Here is a 12,991-nt window from a genome sequence, read left to right as displayed (position 1 = left end):
CTCTGTTCCAAATTTCACAACAAGGATATTAAGAACTTTAAGTCAGTTGAAACCTATTGTTTTGGGGCTGGTAAAAGAGAAGAGAGCTGCATGTTTGGAGGGAAACAGCCTGCACAGATGCTGTTGCTTTCAAAGGCAAAATGGGGAAGTTAAAAATGCAAATTAGCCTGATAGTTATCAACCCTGTTCCCTCTACTAGAAACACTATTCATGTCAACAAAGAGGAACGGGTAGTTAAAATGGGCGCTCTGTTAAACATAAGCAATTTTAGAAGAAAAACTTGTTGCTGGTTGTTACTCTGAGTTTATTCAGACATTTTTGGACTGATATTTCAACATTTACAACTAAGTGCAATAGGAATGTCCCCTACAAAAAGCGAAAAAAACAGAAAAACGACAATCAAGATCAAAACAGCAGGAAGAGGCGGCTGCTTCACGTGTTTTCAACGCTCTGTCAGCGAAATGGTTTGGGATTTGATGGGGTGGAGGCAAGATGAGCTGATGTCTAATAGACAAAAACACGTCTTTATCTCACTCAAGGACAGCAAACATGAGTTAAGCCAGTTTAAGAAAAAAAATATCAGCCTCGGAGTCTAGCTATGATCACGTTGTGCAAAGATTCTCAACAAGAAAAATATTTGTTTTACACTTTTTTTCTTTTATATACGAGAGACCTTTTGATTTTTGCCGCTCAGTTGGCACAGCTAAACCTGGAATATGTGGGATTTAAAGTCTGTGCTGTATCTAATGAAAATCTTTGATGAAACACACTGAGTGGTGCTTAAAGGGCCTAAGCATTTCAAACATCTAATAAAGGGATGGTCTGTTAGTTTACTAGTTAAACAGTAGCAGAAATGGGCATACAGGCATGTGGTGGATGCTGCCGTCCCACCCCCTTCCCTCAGCTCAAGGCCTGGACACCTGGTATGCCCCTGAGGTCCCAAGGAACAATGAATAGCTGTTTAAAAGGGATAGATAAGCCTTTATTCGTCGTTCTCCTGGAGCACCTTTTTGTCTGCGTGGCTCTCTCTCAAACCAAACCATCACTGCAGGAATGTTGTTTTTATTGATTTCCATTGTCTGGACAAAGATGAAATAAATCACAGCTTTGTAGCCTAGAAGAACAGATGCTCTTCCACATTTTTTCCCCCTCCGGTTTAAGTGTGAGAGCTTTCTGACTCTTGTCACATGTTGCCATATTAAAAAAAAAAATCAACTCAGCTTTCATTTTGTTCATATAGGTGGAGTTATTCTATTTTTAATTATTTGTTTCATGTTCTTTTTTTTCTTTTTTGGTTGCTGTGATATGATTCTTCAGAAAGCTCTGGTTGAAATTTATACTGAGTGTGAATACCTTTAAATGTAAAGTATACTGTGCTGCCATCTACTGGTCATTTTCACTCATTCCCCAAATTAACTTATATTATCTAGAAAATGAAATTAAAGAAGCTATGATACAGCCGAAGAAAAAAAAAAACAATCAAATAAATAAAAGAGGCATATTTATTAAAATAGAGGATATTAAATAAACTGATTTAAATAGTTACAGAAGGAGGAAAGAATTCCCCAAATTGCAATGATAATAGTGATAATAGTGATATATCAATGCTAATAATAAGAATATCACCAAACAATTCATTAATCAAACTTTAAATGTGACACAAGTTACTTTAAAAGGGATGAACAAAATAAATACAGTTATATTTGATAAACTGGATGATTACTTAAAACTAAACAACAATTACAGCTAAAAACTACTTCCTAAAATGGTCAATAAGTCAATCAATAAAAAATAAGCATAGATAAATCAGTACCTGTTAAAGTGTAAACAGTTAAAATCTTTTGTATATAATAATTGCCTATGATTATATGAAAATAATTAAATATATAATTAAATATGCATTGATGGTTAAATCGAACAATAAAACGACTACATATGATGATAATAATGGTAATAAATACATGATTAGGTTTGGGATATTTGATTTTCATGCTCTTCAGAGCACATCGTTCACATCTGGAGCAACACATGTCTAGCCTATTTAAAGAGTTGATTTACTTCCTCCCTTCATGAAGCCCCCACCCAGTGACCATTCTTGACACGATCCCTGCTGGAAGAGCTCTCAGATGTCTTTGTCGCCTTCTTTTGGTCCACCCTCCGCCATTTCCCTTGGTCCCCTCACTCCTTCCCACATCAGACCTCGCTAAGCCCAGAATGAGAAATCTGGGGTTAGAATTCCCAGAGCGTGATGAAGAAGGTGCTCGCCTGCAATTCATATCCGATTCATTAACATTTATTTGGGCTTATATCATTTCTGGGCGTAAGATTATGTTCTCAGGAGAAGTAGGCCAGATCAGACAGCTGGTTCCTGTCTTCTTCAGAGGGTCCCAGTGGGCCGCTGCAACACCACAGAAATGAGCTCTCCTCCATGCTGCGTGCCTCCATATTAGCTCAAACTGAGTATGAATCCACTATGTTTTACAAAGCAATAAAAAAGGCCAAATTAGGTTAGAGCATTAAACTGACTCTGTGTGGGTTTTTATATTTCATTTATGATGTGCAGTGGAGGAATTAATGTATTTTTTAATGCTCTCTCTCTTCTCGTAACCAGCTGTATTTCCAGCTGTATAATACCTCATGTCTCACGTGTGAACGTGTGTGTTTTTTCTGCTCAGTTGGACGACCCGTCAGTATTCCCTGCCGTGATCGTGGAGCAGGTGCCTACAGCTGACCTGCTTCAGGTCTACTCAGGCCTCGAGTCCGACGAGGTGACTAATGGCATCATGGTGGACACAACTCTCAGCGTGGTGGAGGGACCGTCCATCCTGTCAGAAGGAGTGGATCTCTCAGGTAAAGAAACTGTTGTAACAATCTGCCCTCAGCTAGGTTACTCCCTTTATTTTACTCGTTTTTAATCCAGAACCAGGTATTTTTCCCCCTTGTTTTTAGAGAAAGGACTTTAAATTGTTAGGCTGCTTAACTCTAATCAATGACATATTCAGGCACTAAAAAGACTTGTCAAAAGTATGACTAATATAGATGGATTGTGTAAGTTAAATGCTTTATTTGGTTTCCTTATTCTTTTGGATATACCCTGCACAATAAGGTGTTGTATTAAGGAAGGACTAATAACATAATGAATAAAAAGTCAGTACCAGGCCAAAGGAAAACATTATAAGACCTTCAAAAAGGTCTTACAAAGCCCCATTTAACAGATTACTAGGAAATATGTCTCCTTGGAATCCAAATCTAAAATAATAGCCTTGTTTTTTTTATCTAATCAAATTTTTGTATAGTTCTTTAATCAAAATAAACTTTTTAATGGTTATGTCTCCCACTCCAGACGGCAACAGATGCTATCAAGAGTTTATGAAAACTGCCAGTAAGTCTTGCACATCACTGTGGAGAAATATTGTCCTACTCTTCTGTGTAGATTTTTGTTGAATTCACTCAGACTGAATGTTAATCAACCTGAAGCAGGTAAAGATCCTACCTAAGCATAACAGCTGGAAGTAAATCCAGGCTTTATTCAGCCATTCCAACATAAACTAGATTTGTTTTTTCTTTAGAGATTTAAAGGCAGAGTGGCTCATATGCTGTTTATATCTATTCTGTCATATTAAACCAAGTTGAGTACAAACTGAAAAGTAAACATTAATCTTCAGGATTATCTGTTAGAGAGCATAATTTACTACCAAGTGTTTTTTTTATTTATTTATCTTTTGTCAACTAAATGAGTTGGATCTTTTGTTTTTTATTTGGTAAACAGTTAATTTGTAACAACGGCATTTTTGTCAGAAACGTTCATCTCAACTGATGGTTGATTAGTGGAAATGAAGCCAACTTTTGTGGTTCAATACATTCAAATCATGATTTGGAAAGAGGGCTATTTCTTTATACTTACAGCACTATGTCGGTTTGGATAGTTTATTTCAGTCAATAAATCAGATCCTCTTCTTTTTATAGAGAGAATAGACAACCTTATTGTCATTACGCTGTCGCCAGTACAAAGCAATGCAATTCACTCTCTGCATTTAACCCATCTTCTTGGGGAGCAGTCGACTGCCATTGTGCGGCATCTGGGGAGCAGTGTGGGGTTAAAGGTCCTGCTCAGGGACCCAGAGTAAACCTCTGGGATCCAAGCCCAATGCCCAAACCACTAGGCCACCCCTAACCCTTCATTATAGTTGAATCATTAACATCATCTGAGGGAATATGTAAGGGGGTAAATGTTCTGTATAAAAGCTAAATTATTATATTTTTTGATAACTGTCTTTTTGAAAAACTGATGTCAAGTGTTTTTATATCTAACACATGAAGCTTCCAATCAGTCCAGCCAAATCAAAGTAATAAAAATCAATGACAAGAATTTCCCATCAGTTTTAACTCTGATGCATTTTGTTTTCCGGTTCACAGAAACAAGAGGTTCCCGCGCTGACGACAGCATGGAGACAAACGAAGCAGCTGCCGCTCTGCTCAACATGGAGTCTCCAAATAACATCTTGGATGAGAAGCGAATGAGTGAGTTTGTTTGTGTTGATCACTCTGCTTTGAGTAAAAACAACAAAAACAACCAATGCATTGTTTTTGAAAGACGGAACTCAAAGGTTATTATCAGCATTTGTGTTTGCCTTCGCTGTTGGTGCAGTTCACACCTACAACCATCTGCTGGAGTCAGAGATGACGTACACTCCTCTCAGGCCTGACCAGATGGACAACGTTGCTCTTGACATGTCGTTGGATGAAGACACCTCTTCCATGGATGAGATTCCTCAAAAGTGTCCCTTAAAACCTCAGAAAAAAAACAAAGGTAACACGTTTGCCCTTCTTCTCAGACTTATTAGAGAAAAGGAACAATTTGTAATAGTAGAAGGTGATTACATGATGGCCCTCAACCTCCTAATATGTCGCCTCTCAAACTGAATCACAGTGCGAAAGCCCCGGGTAGTGCGTCCCTGCTCTCCAATTACAACCCCTAACCTGCCACTCAGGAAGAAGAGCAAAGAGGGCAAAGGTAAGCCTTACCAACTAGTCCACTTTTCAGTAATGAGCCAATAAAAATCAAGGTCTCTCCTCCTCTTGTGATCACTCTGATTTCTCTGGTGGAGCAGGCAAAGCTGCTCTCAGCCCCTGCGGTCCAGCTCAGTTGAATCTGAGCGAGTTAATGGATGAGGGGATCTCGGGGTGTTGTGTTTCTCTGGGAAACAGGAGTGATTGCAGGCTGGAGGGCACGCTGATGCTTTACAGATAGAGGCAGGGCAGTGCCGCTTTGTTTGGACAATTCAACACCACACAAAAGAGGAAGGGGCTTGGGACGTCGGGTTCAGCCCCACACGTATACATCAATCTGTCACACAGTTTGGGATTCGGGTGACTGTTGGGAGTGCTGCTGTTTTTAAACCCTGCCCGCCACAGCGCCTGGCAAATGAGAGTAATCTACTGTCGGGCTTGCTATAATTAATTTCCTTTCAAACCGACATGCGCACACGTGTCTGTAACAACAATAATTAATCCTTTGACTCCATGGTGGCCATATACAAACTGAACAAATAAATGAATAGTAGTGCTGATCGAAGGCTTGAATTTCTGCCTGCATGTTGAAACTGTGACTCAAAATTAGCCTCCTTAATTTGCAGGCAACACCATCTACCTTTGGGAATTCCTCCTGGCTTTGCTGCAGGATAAAAACACCTGTCCCAAATACATCAAGTGGACACAGCGTGAAAAAGGCATCTTTAAGCTGGTGGACTCCAAGGCTGTTTCAAAGCTTTGGGGCAAGCACAAGAACAAGCCAGACATGAACTATGAGACCATGGGGAGGGCTCTCAGGTAAGAGCAGAATACCAATGAGCCACATCTTCCAAAGTGACATTATCATGTATGCGTTCACTCATCCAGCATTTAACCTTGAAGACACCATTTCCACAGATATGTTCTTATTAACACACTGGAACGGTGCTTTAAATTTTGATGAGACTCGTTAAACTTTAATCTTGGTAATGTCAATAATTGGTTGAACGAACTCTTGCGTACTTCCTCCCTTAGGTACTACTATCAAAGAGGCATCCTTGCCAAAGTGGAAGGGCAGCGTCTGGTCTATCAGTTTAAAGAGATGCCACCTGACCTGGTGGTGATTGAGGATGAGGAGCCTGGATCTGACGCCAACGCTGGGTACGAGAACCAGAGATCTTCCAACGGGCGGGGGGTCGTCCGTGGAGGATCTAAAAGCCACGGCAGGTCTCAGGGTGGACATCACGTGTCTTTGAAACCAATGAAGAAAGAACCCAGAGATGAGTATGTGTACCAGGAGGCTGATGGAGGACAGTCTGAGCAGCTGCTGAACTCCATTCATGTTTTACAAGAGAACCAGGCGCAAAGTGTTCAAGATGCAGCACAGGCCGTGAGGTAGGAGACTCACAAACTAGATATTTTTTTTATCAACATAAAAATTATCCTTCAGCTTTTAATTAATTTTACTCTAATAGTGCTTCCAGTTTATTTAAAAGGACACACATGTGTAACTTAACCTCATAGCACATCACCCTGCATGATGCTGCTACATGGTGGTGGCAGCATCATGCTGTGTGGGCACTTTACCTTAGGACAGATAAGCTGGTCAGAGTTAAACACATGATGATCTCAGGTTGGAGGCTCCAAAAAGCTCAAGACTTTTAACAGCTCCGATCCCAAAACCCTCAAAGTGATTTATGCTAATGATGTTTTACAGACCTTTAAACGTTGCTCATGTTTTTCTTGTTGGAAGGATACTTGCAAAGAAATAAGTAGTATTATTTACATTGGAAATTAAATTGCTTTTGCTGAGTCCGTATTCATGTCATTTGAAAACAAATGCGGGCTGTTACACGAGAGATATGTTTGACATGGTTCATGATATGCACCAAGCTTATTTAGATGCCACAGTTTCAGCTCAAAGTGTCATAAAAGATGTTTGAAACTGGTGAAACATAATTAGGTGAATCTTGTGTTTGTTTTCTTTGTTGCTTTCTTAAGGACCTGGCTGTGTTTACATTAAACTTCATTTCCAAAATGAAATGTAATTGTAGCACTGAAAGTCAGAGTAGTCAAATAGAATTTTAAATTGAAAGGGAAACATTTGAAAACAAATGAGTTCAATTTCAAAGCAATTAATTCACTTCCAATTTACTGAGATTCATTGCATATTTAGTTGCAAATGAGGCAAATACAGATTCAGTGGAAATTTAGCCTCTGATGGCACAAGTTCCTGTTCTCAGGTGCAGTGAACTGTCTGATATCAACATTAAGTGAGCCATTGCTTTACAGGTTTCACTCAGAGTTCAAGATTCTTAGATAAAAATCATTGGTGGAGCACCTCCTCCAACCTTTATTTTCTGTAAATAACACAGACGATGTTTAGCGATGATGGTTTCATTTATCTGCCTGAACTCCTATGAGATTTGTGAGATTAATTTGGACAGAGGTGGGTAAAGTACTCAAAAATTGTACTTACAGTACGGTTACAGTAGCACTACTTCACCTTTTTTTTTCCCTGTATAAAAAAAAAAAAAGGTAAAAAGTACAGAGGATCATAAAATTGCATTCAATGCTTGGAAATGATTCAATCAGACCGATGAATTCTGGTACTTTAAAGATAAAAAAATACAAATAAATAAAATGATTACCAACAACAATAAAATAAAACATTTTACTCACAGTTTAATATTATTAATACAATACAATACAATATTACTGAATTAAACAATAATATTACTGAATATTATTACTGAATTAAAAATAAAAAGTGGAGTACTGTAAAGCTCCCATAAGTATGACCTTTACTTATGCAAATGTTGCTAAATGTACCTCATTTCTACCCACCTCTGGTTGTAGAAGTCATCTTTGGCCATGAATCCTCCTGAAGAAGGCGTTCGCTTTTTACTCAGTGACAAACTATTTGCTGTTTATCCTAAACTAAGACACCAAAAAAGTCAGCTACTATGTGTCGGATAAGAAGTTAAGAACCCCTAACAATACCTGATTTCAAAATATGGTAACTGTCTTTACTGTAGGTAAATGATAAGTGCACTATTCACCACTCAATAATATCTTTGCTTTATGTTATATATATATATATATATATATAAACCTTTGTAAGCAGCGTTAGCTTCCTTTTCTAAACTGCAGTGTCTGTTTTTATATAGTGTTGTTTGCTGTGTATTGTATGAGTCATTATTGCATGTGTAGCCTCCACTGCCTGCATTAGTAATTTACTCTCTTCCTCTGATGTCTGCAAACTGGAAACAGCTCTGCAGTTTGGCACTGTGAACAAAAGAATTATTTTTACAGTAGACACATTTGTGCTGTTGTTTTTTTAGTTGTTTTTTTTATTTTTTTATGATGAGGACATTATGTCTTATTTGTACCATATCATTGTGATATCTTGGTAAAATGTTTTCATAAGGGTTTAATTAAGCTGTAAAAAATGCTTTAAATTTTTAAAGCTTGGACAGATAATTTGGTTTTATTTATCGGACACGATAGTTTAGTTTAGAAAAGGGTTTAGTGTTAAAATAGTATGTGGGTATAAAAATAATCAAGAGCACAGAATATGTCATTCACAAATTGCATTAAATCCCTTAACAGTTGGAATAACTGCCATTTAAAGAGTAGGCCCCCCTGAAATGTTTGAAAAAAGGTTTCCCTTCTCAATCTCTAATCTTTGTTGGTTATTTATCTGTGTATAGAAAATAAGAAAGTAGGTATAAAAAGAATAGCTGAATAAAACCCAAGCCCTAATTAGTCTCCTCCCTCCCTATTTTCTCAGCGGTGAGATGTTTGAGTGTTGACCTGCACAGGTAACCTGATTTAAGTCACCCCACAGCATTTGGATAAGATCCAGACCCGGGTTTAGACTAGGCCTATACAGAACTTTTTATCTCTCTCCTCAGCCACTTCCTGTTTGATTTAATGATATATTTCAGGGTCATTGTTATGATGCAGCGCCCTGCTAGATTTTTTATATTTAGTTGATACCAACCAGATGATTCCTTCATGAATTCTGGTCTCCTTTTTAGGTCCAGTAATGACACTTTTTTATAGACTTCTTTTAGCATCCTACAGCCTGCTTTAAAGTTGTACTCCTTTGGAGGGGTGGGAGCTATGCAGCTTGTTAGTTATTCAGAACATGCTGCACTTGTTGAATATTTTCCGAACAGTGGAATTTAAATTCTTCTGAGCACAGTTTTAAAAGGAGAAGCACTCTCAACAGCTGTTAAGAGTCTTCTTTCTAAAGGCTTCAGAAAGCTCTCTTGATCTGTCCATGTGTTTGCTCTCACTTCAACAGTCTGGAGTACACCGACCTGAATATCTAAGGTTTAAAGGGCAAAATGCTGTGTAATAATGATTCATCAACTGCTCTTGGCATGTTAGTCTGTGTATGGCTTACAGCCGTCGGAATAAATATGGTGGTGTCCTAAATTTTTATTCCATATCAGACATTATTACTTTTTATGTAGATACTTTTTCTATATAAATGATTTTATCTTGAGAATTTACAAAAATCTTGTTTATTTATATTTATCATATTCACTGTTATTGATAATATTTATCATATAATAACTTATTATCAATTACAGATAAAAATTAATAATCCATTTGTCCAAAAAAAGTTGGATTTTGGTGTACCCATTATTTTACATGGCTGTTTTTAAGAAGATAATGGAAAAATAAAAACCGACTGAAATCTGTTTGATTAGATATTCAGAATTTTTGTTGTTTTGTCTTTTCAGGACCATCAGCAGTCCAGTGTCAGTACCGATGGTGCTGACATCCTCCGGCTCGCTTCAGTCTGTCCCCCTCACTGTTCTGGCCAACGGCGACTCCAGCCACTCCTCTCCACCTCGGGTTATTCTCCACACCGTCCCCTCCACAACAGCAGGTGGGAAAGATGTGCTCACCATCCAGACGGCTTCTCTCACAGGCGGCTCCGGCAGCCTGCAGGACGGCCTCCCGCAGCAGCTTCTGGTCACCAATCTGGGCTCCTCTGCCATTTCTTCTGCTGCCTCCTCCTGCACCTCTCCTCCAGGAGTCATTAGTTCTGCCACCTCCAGCCTCAACGGTCTCCCCCGCCTCGTCACCATCAACACCACCGGTGGCCAGACCATGGTGGCGCAGCAGCCTGGCACCGTAATAGCCACAGTACTTAAATCCAGCGATTTCTCTGCGCTGCAGGTCAAAGAGGAGATGCTAGACTCCAGCTACTTCCAGTCGATGGTGAACGGCGATCCATCACTGGCCGCACACACATTCGAGAAGGAAGAGATGGAGGCAGGGGAGGCAGAGCTGCAGTATCGGACTGTGATCATCGATACCAGTCAAAGCCTTGCCCAAGGGGCTGCAAGTGAAACTTTAATAAATGGACATTACTCCCAGAGCAGCAGCCCAGGCGAGGGTTTGACCCCCGTGGAGGAGTTGGAGGTGCGCGGGGAGATGTCCCTGCAGCCTGAGCAGGGAATCAAAAGCCTGCAGGAGCTACCGCTGTCTGTTCAGTTGCCTGCAAACTTTATCCAGATAAAAACAGAGCCTGCAGAGGCTTAGAGCTGCAGGACTCTTACTCACAAAGTGAACCAAAAAGATTGAATTTATTGTGACCACAGACTCGATATTTTCTTCCCCTCCTCTACGCTCTGATTAAATTAATTATCAGAAGTCGGGAATTAACATGCTGTTAATTCCTATCTTCAAAGTTGGTCAGTTCAGCCTCAGGATTTATTGTTTACTCACATGTTATGTGACTATGTGCCTAATTTCAAAAATCTAGGGAATGATTTGTTTTTTTAAGAAGTTAGCTTTAAGAAAAAGGATAATTCCCACACATGTATATGCACAAAAAGCACGAAGAAATCTAGGATTCCTGTCTGCAAATAAAAAAGTGCCAGTCAATTATTTTTTTTTCTTATTAACATTAGATCTCATTGGACTAATGTTAGAAAAGGACCACGCAACAAACCAAAAACAAGGACTGAATGCCAAACACTGCGACAAAAAGGGACACCTGAAGAGCCGCTGGTCTCCTTTAACTGCTTGAATGTTTTTGAGGGAAGCTGGTTGTCACGGTTGTGATCAATCTATGGAAATAAAGAATAGTGATCTCATGAGTTTAAGTACAGAGTGCCTTATGAGACGTTTGGAGGAAGAATAACATTATTTTAATACAGACAAGAAGTTAAAATTCATTTATTTTGACACAAACAGAGAAGGTGTGCATATACTCTGTATCAGCCCTTGCATAAGAACATTGTGTTACTGTTTAAAAAGGCATTTTCTGTGTGGAGCTGCAGACTGGAAGGTACAGCAAGAAAGAGAAGAACAGAACCTGCAGAATAAAAGTAATTTTTGTCCATTTCTCCCTCTGAAGCTCCAAGGTTTAAATCCTGTTCATGTAAAACAATATATATATGAACCTATAAATATATATATATATATGTATACTGTATGTAGACGTATAATATGCAATTGAAATTCAATTTTAAGGCCACAAGAAATTTATTTATTTTAATTCCTAAATTCTGTAAAGAAAAGGCACATTTGTATTCTTTTTACATGTAAACCTGAGGGAAGATAAAACAAGATACCAGGAAGCTTGTGATATATTTTTTTTTGTATAGTATTCAATATAATCAGCTTTGTTTTTGTTTAAGTTCTGTTCTGAAATGCTCAGTGCAGCGTCATTATTCTGCTGCTGTGAATATATCGGTTATATTTCTGTTTTGAACATTTACAGAATGAGCTTTTATTTCCCCCCACTCTTCAGTGGATGTACCTCTCTCTCCTGTTTTCTAACTGTCATGCAGGCGAGGCTATTGCTTAAAAACTTTTGGATTTTGTTTTGCATAAAGTATCAAATCTATTAGTTAATACCGAATTTTTGCTTGAAATCTAATGTTTCTAAAGTGGTTAGAAACGGAAATGGCACCGTGTTCTGCTCTCTTTCCTCTTTTCTCCTCCTCTCCCCTGTCCTGGTGTCTCTGATCTGTTGAAGTTTGTGCCTTCTTCCTATTTCTTTGACCTGTTTGGTTAAGAACCCCAGGCCAGCCATCTGACTTACTCCCTTGTTTCTGTGTAGGGGATGAAGCCATATTGATCCTGAGTGGTATCAGAGCTAAATCGCTTGTATTTTCCTGGCTGGCTGTAGCTGCTGAGTGAGGGACTCTTAAACTAACTGACCTCCATCCTCAGCGTAAGAGTTGAAGGCTGCTTTACAACCTTTACAACAGCCAAAGAGCTCCGCATTCTGCAGGCACTCTGAATGTAAGACATGCTGTCGCAACTGTTTTGACAATCAATAAATACACTGGGTTATATTTGCATTAAATTTTAGACTTTCTGTTAGGATTTTCTTCATATATATATATTCTTATATCCAGTCTTTTCTAAAGCACTGTTGTCTGAATCGTTGAGGTATGTCCACTGCATTTTGTTTTGTTGCATCTTTTGTCTTGGGTGTCGATGGCCTTCTTTTATGCAGAACTTAGACTAGATTTTTCAGAAAAAGTCAATATGCAAATTAAAAAGAAAATCTTCTCTATATATATTTGCTGTTGTTTTTTTTGTTTTGTTGTTGTTGTTTTTTTCCTAGAGCATTAATTTAAAAAAGATGTCAGCCCAAGCTGAAATATCACACCAGATGTTTCTGAAAAATAAAAAGCGAACACCAGATTAAACTAGGAAACAAATAGTGGTTACCGAGTGTTTCATCGGTTTCCGCTGTCAACATAATGAAACCGTTTCTGCCTTGAAAACTGAGTGGTATTGTGGGGCTGCTTCAGCTTTGGGGGACATTTGATCGCATGGCATTTAAAAGAGAAAGTAAAAGCTGTGGTAGGAAACTGGATTGGAGCCATTAGGAGTCCGGAGACTGATTGGACTGTACTTAGGAGCACTGTTGCTTCTCTGGTTGCTGTGGGTGGTTGAATACATTAGCATGTGACATGCCCGGAGCTGAAGACAGCCG

At 38.8% G+C, this 12,991-nt stretch overlaps 1 protein-coding gene across 5 annotated transcripts in view; it reads left to right on the top strand.

Annotated features, from left to right (window-relative positions):
• The window catches only part of elf1 (E74-like ETS transcription factor 1), a 61,846-nt gene extending 49,275 nt beyond the window's left edge, over window positions 1–12,571 (top strand). For 2 of the 5 annotated variants that reach the window (XM_038289491.1, XM_038289490.1), the window contains exons 3-10: window positions 2,676–2,850; window positions 3,344–3,382; window positions 4,417–4,521; window positions 4,640–4,810; window positions 4,931–5,014; window positions 5,637–5,829; window positions 6,046–6,405; window positions 9,768–12,571. In XM_038289491.1, coding sequence (XP_038145419.1) covers window positions 2,676–2,850; window positions 3,344–3,382; window positions 4,417–4,521; window positions 4,640–4,810; window positions 4,931–5,014; window positions 5,637–5,829; window positions 6,046–6,405; window positions 9,768–10,575 — 1,935 coding nt within the window. In that variant the 3' untranslated portion in view covers window positions 10,576–12,571. The remainder of the gene's footprint in view (window positions 1–2,675; window positions 2,851–3,343; window positions 3,383–4,416; window positions 4,522–4,639; window positions 4,811–4,930; window positions 5,015–5,636; window positions 5,830–6,045; window positions 6,406–9,767) is intronic. The other 3 variants (XM_038289493.1, XM_038289494.1, XM_038289495.1) reach the window with 3 other exon arrangements.
• The last annotated feature ends 420 nt before the right edge of the window (window positions 12,572–12,991 follow it).

The sequence above is a fragment of the Cyprinodon tularosa genome, unplaced genomic scaffold (genome assembly GCF_016077235.1).
Source record: "Cyprinodon tularosa strain WSP-4 unplaced genomic scaffold, ASM1607723v1 ctg27, whole genome shotgun sequence".
Classification (NCBI taxonomy): Eukaryota; Metazoa; Chordata; class Actinopteri; order Cyprinodontiformes; family Cyprinodontidae; genus Cyprinodon; species Cyprinodon tularosa.
Note: the sequence above shows the minus strand (reverse complement) of the source record. Positions and strands in the feature narration are given on the sequence as shown.